A 16,779-nucleotide genomic window follows, 5' to 3' on the forward strand; every position below is an offset into this window, starting at 1 on the left:
ACCAATCATACGCCTCTCTTGTGTCGTGTGGCCTTTCACATTGGAATGCATCTCTGACGTTCACTTTCCGCCGCAACAATGCAATTTATTGAATATGTTGTGTGGAGTCACCAGGGGACAGGAAATAGTATGATTCGGAGTGAGCGTAGAGTGATGGTGGGCGGAGCTGACGACTGCACAATGTTTTGAAGACACAACGGTTTGCTTAAGTGAAATGCCGGCGATACAATTTGGTAAATCCATAAGTTTAATTTTTGATAGCCTGCGCAAATGTTACACCTGGCTAAATGAGGCCAGATGGAAAAAGTATTCATAAGTTCCGCAAACTGTTAGAAATTGAACTGACTGAGCCCAAATGAGCACATTTTAACCAAGTTCCTATGAAGCTGTTATCTGTTGCTCCGAAACATAGTTTTGTGTGCACTAAACAGCATCCTGTTTGTCACAACAATGACTCGAACTCTGCGTTGGCGCTGATCCTTTCCTCAAGGCTGTGATACACAGCTCCCCTTTGTCATCACAAATGCTGGAGGAAGGTTAACAGTTAAACTGCTGACATTTTTCTCAAATATTTGACCACTGTGAGTGACGTCCGAGAAGGGCAGCAGTGTGCTGGGGGAGGGTACAAGCCACGAGCTAAGTACACAGCCCTGCAGTGCAGCAGACAGCACACACTGTCCAGGCTGCTGTCCAGAAGGGAGGAAGCATGGGCCGCAGCAAGACCCCCCTGGCCATGCACAGGACAGTGGGGACCCTGGCCTCGGCTCTGGCCATGGTGGTGGTACTCTGCGCCTGGCAGGTAAGGAGGCATGCATTCTCATCTTTACATGCATCTCTGCATCGCATCGCATGGAGCATTAGAAATCACAGCAGCTTTCCGCCTCCATCAAAAACTTACAAAGGTGCTGCTCACAACTTCAGCTGAGGATGCTACAAAGCATGACATTTTGAAGGGTATTGAAATGCACCATTATTTTCATTCCAACAATTTGCAAAATAATGGAATACCTTTACATTTCTTTTGTTTTTACACTTTACTCTTTTAATAGAAATTACACTTAAAATAGCACTTACTATAAAATGTAAATATGGACTATTTTTTAATATTCATTACACTTACTATAAAATGTAAATGTGACCTTCTTTCTTAATATTTATTACACTTACTATAAAATGTAAATGTGACCTCTTTTTCAATATTCATTACAGTCAGAGTACAGACTTGGTAAAGGCTACAGCCATAAATTGATTCTGCAAACAGTGATAGTTATTTGCATTTCAAATACATTTACTTTACAGAAAAACGGTGTGTTTAAAGGTCCTAGTACAAATACATTTCCTTTGTTAACTTGAATGGACTCACTTGACATATGATTGCTTACTGAGGTCTTTTGGTTTTAGGAGTTAAAGGAAGCTTTCTCGTTATGATTATTTTTAACTCAGCTAAATTCCAGATAAATGCAAGGAAATGGGCGATAAGGTTTTTAATATTTCAAAGTTAAATGCAAAGAAATGGAGTCCGGTGCATTTAAAATCGTGCTGTCCTTCACACAAGTACCAGTGTTGACATATTTTGTGCATCTAATAATTTTCAATGCTGCACTTTTTTGAAGAAGTGTTTTTTTTTCACTGTTTAACTCATAAAAAGAGTCAGTTAGGCATGCTAATGTATGCTGATGTGTGACTCATAGCCCATATTCATTGGTAAAAGCTGTATATTGGGAAAAACAAGTTTTGGAAAGTATTAGGCACTCAAAACGACTGTCTCGTGCAAATTATGGCCCAGATTCACTAACATTTTGCATCAGAGACGCAAAATCTACTTTGGGATTCACAAAGTCTGCGGAACGACCCATGGTTTTGAGCAAAGCCCTATCAGCTAACAACAGTAGACAGGATTTTACACCAAAAAATAACGTCACTTTGAAGCAGGCATTAAAAGTAGAAATGCTTTTATGTCTCCTAACTTTTCCCACTTTGCATGTGTGCTACACTTTACAGCACACTTCCAAAGTGGGAAAAGTTTTAAAGTTAGTCTAAGCCTAGTATTTTGTACTGGAGGGGTAACCTTCCTGTACAAACCCTATGCTAGAATCATGCTGACACCCTAAGACTATGGCAAAGGTGTGTTCATGGGGTTCAGCAGCTCTAGGGAGAGAGCTGGACAGTGCCATACCTCTGTAGATATGTTGCTTTCCTGGTCTCTCTCTGTTACGCAACCCAGCGCTGTGCCTTTGGTTGCTGCGCTGTGTTGTATGACAGTTTGGTCAATCTGGGGTAAAGTGCACCAGAGCAAGGAGAGAGCAGAAATGTCATATCTTTGTAAATATGGCCCAGTTTTGCTCTTTCCTTTTCACACAGCACTGCGCTGCGTTGCATGAAATCTTTGTAAATATGGCCCAGTTTTGCTCTTTCCTTTTCACACAGCACTGCGCTGCGTTGCATGAAATCTTTGTAAATATGGCCCAGTTCTGCTCTCTCCTTTTCCCACAGCGCTGCGCTGCATTGCATGAAATCTTTGTAAATATGGCCCAGTTCTGCTCTCCCCTTTTCCCACAGCGCTGCGCTGCATTGCATGAAATCTTTGTAAATATGGCCCAGTTCTGCTCTCCCCTTTTCCCACAGCGCTGCGCTGCATTGCATGAAATCTTTGTAAATATGGCCCAGTTCTGCTCTCTCCTTTTCACAGAGCGCTACGCTGCATTGCATGAAATCTTTGTCAATACGGCCCAGTTCTGCTCTCTCCTTTTCACACAGTGCTGCGCTGCATTGCATGAAATCTTTGTAAATATGGCCCAGCTCTTCTCTCTCCTTTTCACACAGTGCTGCGCTGCATTGCATGAAATCTTTGTAAATACAGCCCTGTTCTGCTCTCTCCTTTTCACACAGCGCTGCGCTGCATTGCATGAAATCTTTGTCAATACGGCCCAGTTCTGCTCTTTCCTTTTCACACAGTGCTGCGCTACATTGCATGAAATCTTTGTAAATATGGCCCAGCTCTGCTCTCTCCTTTTCACACATCGTTGCGCTGCATTGCATGAAATCTTTGTAAATACAGCTCTGTTCTGCTCTCTCCTTTTCACACAGTGCTGCACTGCATTGCATGAAATCTTTGTACATATGGCCCAGTTCTGCTCTTTCCTTTTCACACAGTGCTGCACTGCATTGCATGAAATCTTTGTAAATATGCCCCGGTTATGCTCTCTCCTTTTCACACAGCACTGCGCTGCACTGCATGAAATCTTTGTAAATACAGCCCTGTTCTGCTCTCTCCTTTTCACACAGCACTGCGCTGCACTGCATGAAATCTTTGTAAATACAGCTCTGTTCTGCTCTCTCCTTTTCACACAGTGCTGCACTGCATTGCATGAAATCTTTGTACATATGGCCCAGTTCTGCTCTTTCCTTTTCACACAGTGCTGCGCTGCATTGCATGAAATCTTTGTAAATACAGCCCTGTTCTGCTCTCTCCTTTTCACACAGCACTGCGCTGTATTGCATGAAATCTTTGTAAATACAGCCCTGTTCTGCTCTCTCCTTTTCACACAGTGCTGTGCTGCATTGCATGAAATCTTAGTAAATCAGGGACTGAGTCTTTCCTTAAAAAAAGAAAAAAGGGGGAAAAAAGCATATACCACACACTACCCACTATAGCCCATAAAAAATAATAAGTACTGCCTGGGACAGTATATACAATAGGTCAACCACTAAAACGGCGAAGCCCTAATTAAAGAAACTGTTGCAGGCCTTATTTGAACAAGGATTGACAATTGTATTCCCTGTGGGGTCTCCTCTCCCTTGTACCGAACGAAGTCATGTTTACTGTCCTGGCGAGTGTACAATCTTCTAAAAGAAAATTATTGGCGCAATACAAGGGCAAGCGCTTTGCAAATACAGGTCCCACCTCCTGATTCATAGAATAAAGTCAGGTGGAACATTGCGTTTTTGAGGCGCACTTTACAGAGTAGAAAATCTGGCAATACGCAGAAGAGCCTCTTTCGCAAGCCTAGGGGTTGGGTCGTGTGTTTCTGGTTGGTGCACCCTGTGAAACTCGATGAAAACCCACAAACTTATATATCCAGAGATATTCAGGTAGTTTGCCACCATATAGGTAGATGTAAATTGACACCTAAATAAGGAAGAAAATTTAAGGAAGAAAATACGTTTCAATTTTGTTTTGGGGCTGCAGGGGAAGGGGCCTGCTCAGAGGGGAAAATATTTTCCACTTAAAATAAAAAGAAAAAAGTTCCATATGTTAATTCACCCTTCTGCATCATCTATCCATGCGGGATATAAACCTGGTCGAAATTCTGCATGTGTGCATGTTATGCATTGGATGAATCCATACACTTGCGTTTCCTGGATACTTGCAAATCTGCTCCAAACGTATCCTGTGGGTGCAGATTGCACTGAGTGCCGAAACCCCCTTACCAAATTTCAGCCATCAGTTTCAGCATGGATCAGAATAACTGCAGCAAAGAGCCGCATGTTAAATGGAAGCTTCAATAGTATTGTAAAGCGTGATCATATTTTAACAAGCATTGGCAAAGCCAATAGATCGCACCTGTGCAAGAGCTATTGGCTTTTAATCAATCAATTATTTGTAAAGCGCATTACTCACCCGTGAGGGTCTCAAGGCGCTTGGGGAGGGGGGTGCTGCTACTGCTCGAACAGCCAGGTCTTGAGAAGTCTGCTGAGGGTAAGCAGGTTCTGGGTCTGCCACCGGTGGATGGGGGGGTTGTTCCAGGTCTTGGCGGCGAGGTGGGAGAACGATCTGCCGCCGGAGGATGCACTTCGGATGCGGGGGATGGTGGCAAGGTCGGCGGAGCGGCAGAGCCAATGTTTTTTTACATGTTGCACAGCAGTTGAGCTTCTGTGTAACATGGCATAAAGTAAAATAGAAAGCGATATGACGTGGTCCACATTGACTGCATCATAACTCTTTTTTTTTTTTTTTACTTTAAGCCATGTTGCTAGGCCAGTGGTGCTGCTAGGCATGGGATCGGAGGCTACACAGTCGACAGACTGCAGACGCATGTAGAGTTAGAAAAACGCAGTACCTGTGGCCAGTGACAGGACCCTGGCCACAGGAAGAAGTACTTGGTCCAAGCTCCACGGCTTGGACTAAGACTGTAGCCTAGGAGGAAGTCAGATGCAGGGGGATCCACTGATCAATAAGAAGACAGGAACTGTGAGTGACTTGGGAGCCAGCCAATGGTGAGTAAAGGCTCTAAGCCTCTTTTAAGTTTTTTTATTTTTTATCACAAGAGATTTCTCAAGCACAGCGCAAGTGCTGTGCAGGCAAAACCTAAAAAAGGACATATCTAATGGGTATTTTGCTGGATATCTTGTGCATCCTATGGGGTGGTGAGCCTAACTTAATGTATCACATTGGAATCAACCTATTTGTTTACAGCGCACAACAGGGTTAATAAACTAGGGCTGGCAGAAGGTGTTACATATGGCATCACGTAACTTGGCAGCTGAGTAACACAAGGCGGGTGTCGTGAAATAATCATAATGCAATAATGACAATAATCATTGATGCGAGTGTAGCTGTAACAAGTCACTGTGGTTATAACACAATTATTACAGTCAAGGGAGAATGTAGTGCAACAATCAGATCCAAGTGTGGGCCTAGTGTAATAGCCAAGTAGTTTATGCAGAGCTCTCAAGTTTCCAAGGTCCATGCGTGAGTAGCTTCCTCACAGTCCTGGTTTTTTGTAGCATGATGGAACACGTAGTCCTGTTTATCTAATTATAAAACCAGATCTACAAGTTTCATAATTCAAAGGAAGCACCTGTATAGGGTGATCTACCTTACATGGCACTGGGAAACTTGAGATCTCTGGTTATGGTGAATTACACATCCTCACATGCCAGTCCAATATCCACGAGTAGGTGCAGGTGTTGTACAGTGATCACAAGGATGTGTGGATGTGCTACAGCAATCCAGTGCAGCGGTTTGTGCTGTCTTGCCCCACGGGCATATGTGCTGCAGTTTCAACTGAATGGAGCTGCTTAACCACCACCCTCCCCCCAGCGCCTTGAGATCCTCACAGGTGAGTCGTGCGCCTACAATTCCCTGATTGAGAGCAGTAAGCATGGGGAAGTGTGGCTGCATGGTAGAATTGGGAGCAAGGGTTTTGTGTGCAACAATATTCACAGGCAGGTGTGGGTGTAGTGTAAAAACACCCGCTGGATTAGGTGCTGGGCAACATGTATAGGTGTGGGTGTGTTTATGTGCAGTGCAATATTCACATACATAACATGCTGCAGTGAAATATTCACAAACATCGACTATGGAAATGGCCTGTATGTAGGCATTCCTGCTTTTCAATCTCGCCGACTTCAGGCCATTCAAAATCAAGCTGCTCGCCTTATTCTTACCCTTCCTAAATTTTCTCTCATCACTCCTGCACTCAAATCTCTTCACTGGCTTCCTGTACACTTTCGATCTTTTTTTAAATTGGCCTGTCTAGCCTTTCAGGCTCATTCCCGTTCTGCCCCTCTTTTCATCACCTCTCTCATTTCTTCTTATGCCCCCTGTCGCACCCTTCGCTCTTCTTCTTTGTCTCTCTTGCACATCCCTCGTTTTCGTAAATCCAGAACCGGGGGCACCCGCCTTTCGGTTCTGGCCCCTCAGCTCTGGAACAGTCTCCCTCTTTCTATTCGTTCTATTCCCATTTATTCCCATTTTCGTAAAGCTTTAAAAACCTTCCTCTTCTCTCAGGCTTTCTCTCCCTAACCCTTCGGTCTGATTTATGTGAGTCTTGATCAGGTTTTAGCTCCAGGAAGCCGCTTGGCCGCAGTGCGCTTTATCAAATATCTTTTTCATTTCATTTCATTTTCATTTCATTTCATTTTCATTTCATTTCAACAGGTGTGGGTGCAGTGTAATAACAAGTGGATCAGGGGAATATTTAAAGGTGTGTATGTGCAATGTAATATTCACATGCATGCCATTCTGCAGTGTAATATTCACAGACCCGTGTGGGTGCAGTATAATAATAACAGGTCATTTAGTGCTGGTCAATTCTGTGCAAGTATTGGTGTGTGTAGGTGCAATATTCACATGCATGTCATTCTGCAGTGTTACATTTGCAGACAGGTATGGGTGCAGTGTAATAACAACAGGCAATTTAGCTGCTGTTTAATATGTGCAGATGTGGGTGTCTATGTGCAGTGCAATATTCACATGCATGTCATGCTGCAATGCAATTTTCACAGACAGCTGTGGGTGCAGTGTAATATTAACAGTTGGATTGGGTGCTAGACAATATTTACAAATGTGTGTGTGTGTGTGTGTGTGTGCGGTGCACAGGGCCGGACTGGCAATTCTGGGCACCGGGCAATACCCTGGTAGGCTGGATGGGGTGGGGGCTGGTTCTGTTGCTGGGGGCCGATATCTTTGGCCGTGTCGGACCGAACGTGCAAACATTGCATTAACTTCCATTAAGCACAACCAGGCTGGCTACCTGAGCACAACGATTCTCTCTGCGTAAAATGCTGGTGCTACGTCTGTGTCCGTGACGTGAGCAGTCACCGGACCCGCCGGCCGATTTCAATTTTATTTAGGCAGAAGGTAGCCTACTATGATCAGGCCTGACTCATTATAATTTAAAAACCACCTGACCACGTGATCATGATGATGTAGACGCATGCAGATGTCACTTGCCACCGCCTCCGCGTCTGCGCGCCGCGGTTTTTGTTAGTTCAGCCTTAGGGTGGGCTCTGCTGCCTGGTGATGCTCATGCGCATTGGGGCTCGCGCAATTAAAAGTGTGCGTGACTCTGAGGCGAGGTCGAGGAGGCAGGCATCGCTCGCTCTCAGAGGCCAGAGACAGGGACCAGGAAAGAGAGGCACGGCACCCCATAATTTAATTCCCCTTGTCTGCCAACCGCAGCCGCAGGTGAGTCTATTTAGGACTGGACCAAACGCCGTCAGGTCCAGTCGTTTAAATTGCATGCAATCCTGATCCTCCTGCTCCTGGCCTGATCTGATGATTGATGATCTGATTCATGGGTGGTGGACGGGGCCTAGGCCCTTGTCTCCTAGGCCCCTTTTGCTTTTAATTCTGGCCCGGTCGCAACAAACAGTGCCACGGTGGCACTGTCTGTTGCGACTGTCCGGGCCAGAATTAAAAGCAAAAGGGGCCTAAGGGGCAAGGGCCTAGGCCCCGGCCAGGTTCCGCAGCGCAGTAGTGGCTTTTTGTTGTGAGCAGCCAGCAGGGACGGAGCCAGGTGGTGGCTGGCCTCAGGCTCAGCCTGGCCTTAGTCTAGGACTAGGCCAGGCTCTGATTGATGACTCAAGGAGCGGCTATCCCGTACTCCAGCAAAATGTTAAATAATACTTGTGAGAAAATGTATTTGGTACTTTGGCTAATGGTGCTCGAATAAATTATTGAACACGGGGGTGGGGCACAGAATTAAAAAGTGTGAAGACCATTGGTCAGATGATAAGTTGCTGAGCTTTGAAATCAACACCAAACGTATGACGCAGTTCAAACAATTGCTTCTCTCTGTGCCTACAATTGCAAATCAGTGCACCTGTCTAATGCCCGTATGTGTAAAATTCAGTGTACTGTACAGAACTCTACATATGTTCCAACCCTTCCCCCTCAGCCCCCCCGCACGTGTTGCAGGCAGACGCCTTTAAGCACTGACTGCACAGCTCTTCATCTAAGCTGTTGAGCACAGGGGACATTGTGGTAAACACGGCTTAGTGGGTTAATGCATGTGCTGGTGAGCAGATCTCTATGTTTTTTCAGTTCAAAAGGAAACTTTATTGGTAAAAGCCAAAGGTGTCAATATATAATTCTCAGTTATTAGGTTAAATCAACTCAATATAACATATTACAATAGAAAAGAACATATGAATTGGATTGACAATTACAATCATGTAAAGCATAGCAAAATACATGAAGCATCAGAATGGGAAAGAAAAGAGAAGAAGAAAAACAAGAAAAAATAGATAAGTGATAGCAAATAAACGAGGAACGTAAAAGGGAATCAGGGGGGTTTAGGAACTTCTTGCTGGGATGGTTTCAGGTGGGAATGACGTCTGGCACATTTATCTAAGTACAATGTAACAGGAGACCACAATTCCAGACGCTTCGGTGCCAGATTTAAAGGATAGACAAAAGAGGTATCTAATCTGTGATTATGACAAACAGCATACCACCATGCTTTGCAAGAAAGTTTTGTGAAGTCTTTCCAGTTAACCGTAATTTGCTGGAAAGCCACCTCAAGCAATAAATCAATAATTTTAACATTAAATGAAACTTTCCCCCAACAGAAGGAAAGACTGCCTAAGAAAACATGGAAATTGGAGAAAGAAATATCAGTTCCAAAAATTAAATTAATTTGGGACCACACTTGCATCCAAAAATCATGTACAGCCGGGCAGAGGAATAACATATGTAATAAATCTGCGCTTGGAGAAGAACATGTCCAACAAGCAGCTGGTACATTCGTAAATCGTTTGCCTAAAACACTTGGTGTGAATAACAGTCTATTATAAACAAAAAATAACGTTTGAACTATGTAAGCTGCTCTAGAGGATTTACGTATCTTAACCCATATTTTGTTCCATAAAGATACTGACCAGGACTGTCCTAGGTCTTTTTCCCAAGCTTCTTCTATTTTGGATTTCTGCCTAGGGTTACCTATATTTTGTAAGTAACTGTATATAACGGAGGCCTTAGGAATGGTTTTTAGCATAGTGTGAAGATGTAAGGAGGGCTCAGATGTGATGGAAACAATAGGATTAGCAGAAATCTGGGTGTATTTATCCATCACTGCTTTCTTAAGTAAATTGTATTTATGAATGAATGTGTGCGGCAAGCTAAACAACTGTCTAAGTGAAGGAAATGACAGGAAATCCGAGTCAGAAAATAACTGATGAATCCAAATCAAACCCCTCTGTCGCCAACTTTTCCAGTAGAATGGCCTATTCTGAATAGTCAGAAATTTGTTATGCCAAATTGTTGAATTGAGAAAGGAGTGAATAGTATTAGGTGCGGAAACAAGTGCAGTATCCAGAAATTTGGAGGTCAATTTAATTATGGGAGTGGATACAGCCTGTGGCTTGCGTGAGAAAGAAAGGTATTCGGAAAAGGAGAAGGGGGATAAAAAAAGACGCTCTATTGTAGTCCATAGAGGACAATCATCCATGGGACTTAACAACCAAAGTGAAGCTTGACGTAAAAGAAATGCTTTATGATACGACTGGAAATCAGGAAAATTGACCCCCCCCTTCTGCTTTAGGTCATACTAATTTGAGTAGTGACATTCGAGATTTCTTTTTATTCCATAAGAACGAAGAGAGGGTTGAGTTAATTTTCTTAAAGAATTTAAGGGGGATAGATACTGGAATATTAGAAATAGTACAAAGTATAATGGGTGCCAACATCATTTTTATAGTGTCTAGACGGCCCCACCACGACAGATAGAGAGGATGCCATTTAGTAGTGAGATCCGAAAGTTTTTGTATGCATTTATTCATACACAAAGCTACTGTATCAGAAATTGAAGTGGTGACATGTAGACCTAAGTATTTAATATTATTAGGGCTCCAAGTGAAGTCGGAAGCACTAAAATCCGACTTAAACGTGAATTTATTTAAGGGTAAGATTTCACATTTGTCTTCGTTCAATTTGTATCCATAAATAAGAGAATAAGCGTGTACCTCCGCCAGAAAGGCAGGAATTGAGTCATTTGGTTTTGATAGGAAAAGCAAAATGTCATCGGCATAAGCCGTAAGTTTAACATGAGAATTGGGAGTTACAAAGCCGTGTATATTTGGGTTTTGGCGCAATTTAGAAAGGAAAGGTTCCAATGCCAGGTTGAAAAGAAAAGGGGAAAGAGGGCATCCCTAGCGGACACCTCTCTGCAAGTCGAAAAATGTAGAGACCAAACCATTGACGTAAACCGCCGCCCGAGGATTAGAATAGAGGAGAGAGATTAGGGATATAAATTCAGGACCAAAGCCAAACCAAGTAAGTCCACTCAACTCTATCAAACGCCTTTTCGGCGTCTGATGCTATCGCCGCCAGGGAGTAATTTAAACAATGGGATTTAGAAAGAACATTAAAAAGAAGTCTTGTATTATCAGAAATGAATCTACCCTTAACAAATTCAGATTGCTCTTTTTCTAGTAAATCAGGTAAGTAGGAGTCTAATCGGATGGCCAACGCTTTAGCGAGGATTTTATAATTGATATTGACCAAGGATATGGGCCAGTAGTTCTTACAATATTTAAAATCTCTACCTGGTTTAGGGATAAGGCATATATGTGCTTCAGAAAAGGAGCCAGAGGAACTACCCAACGTGGCGAAGGAAGTGAAAAGGGAATATAGTATAGGCATTAAAAGTTTAGAGAAATGTTGATAAAATTTTACGGTGAAACCGTCTGGTCCAGGGGCTTTATCCTTTTTAAGATGTTGCAATGCTGTTAGTAATAATTGAAAGGTTAAATCAAGCTCTAAGGAAGATAGATCAGGTATACTATGCAAGGGTTTCTGTATGTCGGAGAAAAAGTTAGAAAGGGAAGCCAAAGGGGGTTGTGCCTCAGAGGTATATAATGATTTGTAAAACAGGGAGAACTCATTCAAAATCTCTGCATCCTTGAATTTTAGAACTGACTGATCATCATAAATAGATTCTATATTTAACTTATTGTGTTTAATTTTTAAATAATTGGCTAGTAATTTCCCAGCTTTATTCTTACCCCCATAATATTTTGCACTAGATTTTAACAAATATAAAGAAGCATCCTCCGTTGACTTTTTATTAAATTGTAATTTGGCCTGAATGAGGGCTGTAAGGCAATCTTTCGAAGTTGAAGTGTAGTAAGTATGTTCCAAATGCTTGATATCCTGGAGGAGATCTGTTGTGATCTTACGAGAGATTCTCCGTTTGGAGGCAACAAATCTTATTATGAAATCCCTTGCTGAAGCCTTAAAAGCATCCCATATCGTGGCTTGTGGCATAGAAGGAGTTTGATTTAATTAAAAAAGTCATTAGAAAATTCAGTAAAGGAGGTAGTAAATTTCGGATCTAGAAGGAGGGCATTGTTAAAACGCCACCTTCTAGGGCCAGTAACCGGAGGAAGAATATCTAGGCCAATTGAAACTGGGGCGTGGTCTGATAGTAGAATAGGGCCAATTTCAGCATGTGTAAGAGTTTGCGAGATATTGTGTGAGACAAATATATAATTAATTCTTGACTGAGTGTGATGGGAAGGGGAATAAAAAGTGTACTCTCTGGAAGTCGTATTACACAGACGCCAGGCATCTAGAAGTTTATGTTGAGAAATAGCCTGCACAAAAGACTTGTGAGATTTGTTAGGTACAAATGAGAGGAAGAAGCATAGATAGCAGATCTCTATGTTGAGGGACAGATTAAGACATTTCAGAGGGTTAATGTAGCTGGTGTGAAGCTCACTGTGTAACCTCCAGGTTCCAATCCGGTAAAATAGCATAGAGGTTAATGCACCTGCTGAAGAGTACCAGCAGGGAACAGACTTTAACTCGGCATATATCGAAGATTTTAGGTGAACAGTCCTTATCTGGCCCTCTGATTCTAGGGTCCTTAACTTTACAAGCAAAAATACTGGTCACAACAATGACTGTAAAAATCCTCAGGGTGATCTATGTCACCCATGCAGCCCCCGCTTACATTTCACATTTTACTTCTTCTTGCATTCCTTATGAGTGTTTGCTTTTTCCATATGTGTTTCTGTAGTTTTTACACAAGGTATAACTCTTGTATAGTGCATATTGTGAACTGATTCGACTCTAGGCATATGAGTGAGTTCAGGTTGTGGGTGGGTGTTTATGATGAAACACAATTGATAACTCTGCAGCTGAGGCTGAAGAAGGGTGAGTTTCTTTCAGTTCCTGTCAGTAGGTTATACAGGTATTCAGACTGCATGCACATCCCATCCTTGGCCTCTCCGCAGAGCGCACAGCGCGATGGTCTCATATGTTCCAATTATAACTTTGCGGAAGTGTGTGAAGGAAGTACACAGCTGTCAAAATATAGACAGTGCCAAAGAAATAGAAATGAAATGCTTCCAGGTGTGTGGGTTGAGTGTGGCAGGGATGGTGGAGTGGAGAAGATAAAAGCGGGTATGTGCAGAAGGCGAGAGTGAAAGGAATGGCACAGAAGAGGAAAGAGATGACACGGTTTCGCAACGACGTGAAGCACAGAATGTTAGTTCCTGTGTTTTCAGCCATGCCCTTCCTTACATAGACCACGACTCTTGGAAAATATTTCTAGTTCTACTTCTTTTGCCACATCCCTTCTAGAGACCCCTCGCCCTTTTTATCCTACTTGAAGCACTCGGTATGTATATAGTACAGTAGGTAAATGAGCCTGTTGTCCATATACGCGCATAACCCTCAGTCAGCAGGCTCGATTCCCCATCTGGCGCGTTATCACTCACGCTGCAGACATCTGCAGGCTGCAGGTTCAAATCCCAAACCCATGTGCTGCAGTCTACCCTACAACAGTGGGTCATTGAGTGTACCCGGTTCCTTTCCAGTCTTTTCATTACTCTCAGACTCATTATTCTCATACTCCACATGGTCAACAGCTTCATCCTTCTTCACACAACTACAGTATATCTATTGGCATTTGCTTTTGCCTTTTAAAGGAAAATAAAGAAGAGAAAAAATCAATAGCGAAAAAAGAAAGGGATACAAAGGAGAAGGGAGTGAAAGAGAAGCTAGGATGGGAAAGAGAGCCGAAGGTAGAGGAGACAAGAGGAAGAAGTGAGAGAAGGAATGGAATCAAGTAATGGGGTGAAAGGAAGGAGTAACAAGGGTTAGGGAGGGAGGAATAAGAGAGCATTAACCAGGAGAGAATTAAGTAAAGAATCTTAGGTGATCATGGAGAGATGGTAGGGAAGAGTGAAAGGGAAAAGAAAGGAACACAATGGAATGAGAGGGGAGATTATATTTAGAACATGGGTTAGAAAAAGGAGAGACAAGGAGGATAAGAACTGAAAGGATAAGAGAGCAAAGGAAAAAGAGGAAAAGCAAATGGCAAACAAGCATTTGCAATGCAATAGGTCTCGCATTTACGCGAGTTTGAGCTATTGGCATTGTAAATGACAATGCCTTTTATTTATGTTTTAAAAACGAAAACAAAAATAAAAAGCATTGTCATTTGCAATGTCAATAGCTCAAACTCGCTTGACCGCGAGACCTATTGCATTGCAAATGCTTGTTCTCCGTGGCTCCTGTAAAAGAAGGAAGGGTGATCGGGGCAGGAGACAGCAAGAGTGATCGAACGTAGACATGCAGTGGCCTCACGGATGGAGGTCTCAAGCAACGGAAGGAAGCGGAGGAGGGTTCATAGGAAACCAAGACAACGTGCGCGAGGCGTCAGAAGCACAAGGGTGGGCTTTAAAAAACAGTAATAATGAGAATACCACATTGGCCCAAAAGTGAGCCTTCAGGGAGGTATTTTTCCATAATGTGACCACCCCGCAGCAGTTACAACTATTATGTGTTTTTTGGCATAAAGACAATCTATATATACATAGGCTAATGTAGAAAGCAACAAAATAGATGAAACTATTATTCAGCCGGTGAAAATATGATATAAAGGTAAGAATTTAAAGAATACAATTTCCCGAAAACAACCAAAGCTTACAGATTCACACGAGTGATACATAACAAGAGAGAACGAGAAACCATTTCATGAGTTCAGCGGATGCACGGGACAGCACTCAGGAAAAAAAACACAAAACAGCGAAAACAAGGTGCATGCGTTTGGGAGACGTTAGGATAAAATAACAAGATCTGGGACAGTGCATTAAATGATCCCTCCAGAAACAAGCAGGAAGTGGGATAAGGGAAGGGGTGGCAAATGGTGAGCACTTTCGCGACCGCTTTGATGTTCTCAGTGGCCGCGCGGCTCACTGAGAACATCAAAGCAGCCGCGTAATGATCACGCAGGCTGCCAAATGGTGCGCGCGCCCGGCGCACATGCACTGTAGTTGGCGGCCTGAAAGCACTAGTTTGCACTTTCAAATCCCCCGTTTACAAAAGCTCTCGCGAGAGCAGCGCTAAAGCGCTGGCTCAGGCGAGACCTAAAAAGGTTTAAGGATGGAGAATTTAACATCTGAGTAAAAAGCGTAGAAGGCAGGATTAGGAAAAAGAGTAGCAAGGGAAAGAAAGGTAACTGGGAGAATGCCCTTCTTTCTGGGAAAGAACACGTTTAAAAAAAAGTATGATAACCAGCTAGATGAAGATTATTGAATCTGGCTGAAAGTACTTGAGCAGGAGTGAATGTGAAGAAGCCAGGGGCATCTCATAGGAAATGTGTTTAATAGCCAAAGTAGTGCAGTCAGAACATCGTATTATATCTGAGCTAAACTTGCAGTTGCAGTTTAGGGAGATAGTGGTCTTGTTCTAACTGGTGCTCCTCAGTGAGACACTAGATGCCACCGCCAGTGTATTTATTAAAATACAAACAGAAAATAAGATTTATACTTTCTAACGCATGCAATCAGAATAATGGTAATGAGATTGTTCAAAAATGTCAAATTCATACTATGAAATTCATTTTTCTTTTTAGTTTTAATTCAGTTCGACAACTGTTTATCCGCACTGAAGTTGCGACCATAGTTTTTTTTAACATCTCATTGTATAAGTTCATGACATTTAAGACAACAGCCAACACATGTTTCGCAAAATTGTAAAAACTGCTTTCTCAGGGCTCTTTCTCTTACTCTTTCCATCTATTTATCACATATCGTGTTCCAAATTAAAAATATCAATGTATATTGTTAGGACGGTTTATTCTGTTTTATTTATTCGTGAAGTGTTTTTCTTGCCCAGCATTTACTACAATACCTCTTTCTTCCCAATGCACGCACCAGATTTACCTCACTTGGTACTTGCTGTGCATATTCTCTACCAAATGGAAGCAGTCTCTACTGTATCATATCTGTAATGTAGCATGAGTTCCTTCCGACCTGCAGCATGCCTGCTGTTTGGTTTACCCCACCACTTACTAGTATGCATCCTAGCTTGCTGACTGTACAGTTGTACATGACCTAGGGCTACCAAAGGCCATCTCAGCCTACTGACTGTGCAAGGGCATTCTTGCCTGTCCTTGATGCGCCTCTTTCCATAGCTTAACACGGAGTCAATTAAAGCTGTCTCTAGGCCAGACTTAAATAAGAAACACAGACGTGCCTGTGGTGTTGGAAGCCTGTCCACGTTTCTACCGAGCCCATAGCTTTTTCTGATAACCTTGGAAACCAGTCATCATTTTCACAAGGAGCACAATGGAGGACATGGTTTTTCCTAGACTGTAAACAAAGCAATCCTCTCTTGCCAACCAGACCTGTTCTACCATTGGTTGGCTTGATGGTCTGGGGTTAGTAGGGGTTTTGCATGGCCCAGGCTCGAAACCCTCACAGTGCGAACGCAATGCTCGCCCTTTCTACGTCTGATAATGAGCTCACTGATGGTGTGATCAACATGGAGGATTTTCCTTGCTTGGCATAAATGTGTGCATAGGCCGTGCGATTATAATATATGATGGTTCACTTTTTGTATTTTGAACCTGTGAGGGCTTTATCGTAGATATACCGTGATAAAGCTGTTGGGCCAAACACTTACAATGTCCTTTGCATACATCTTTGTCCTCTCATCATGGGTGGGTAACCTGGTGCTTTTTAAGGTCATCATCCACTATTTACTGTGCTTTCATAGTTGACACAATTGAATATGTAATGAAAAATGTGCCGTAAAATTCA

The 16,779-nt window shown here is 42.7% G+C and overlaps 1 protein-coding gene across 1 annotated transcript in view; it reads left to right on the forward strand.

Moving 5' to 3' along the window:
- The first annotated feature begins 641 nt into the window (after positions 1–641).
- Positions 642–16,779, forward strand: part of LOC146789149 (uncharacterized) — a 41,021-nt gene continuing 24,883 nt past the window's right edge. Inside the window, exon 1 of the mRNA XM_085630731.1 lies at positions 642–799. Coding sequence (XP_085486857.1) covers positions 707–799 — 93 coding nt within the window. The 5' untranslated portion in view covers positions 642–706. The remainder of the gene's footprint in view (positions 800–16,779) is intronic.

Source organism: Triturus cristatus, chromosome 10 (genome assembly GCF_964204655.1).
Source record: "Triturus cristatus chromosome 10, aTriCri1.1, whole genome shotgun sequence".
NCBI lineage: Eukaryota > Metazoa > Chordata > Amphibia > Caudata > Salamandridae > Triturus > Triturus cristatus.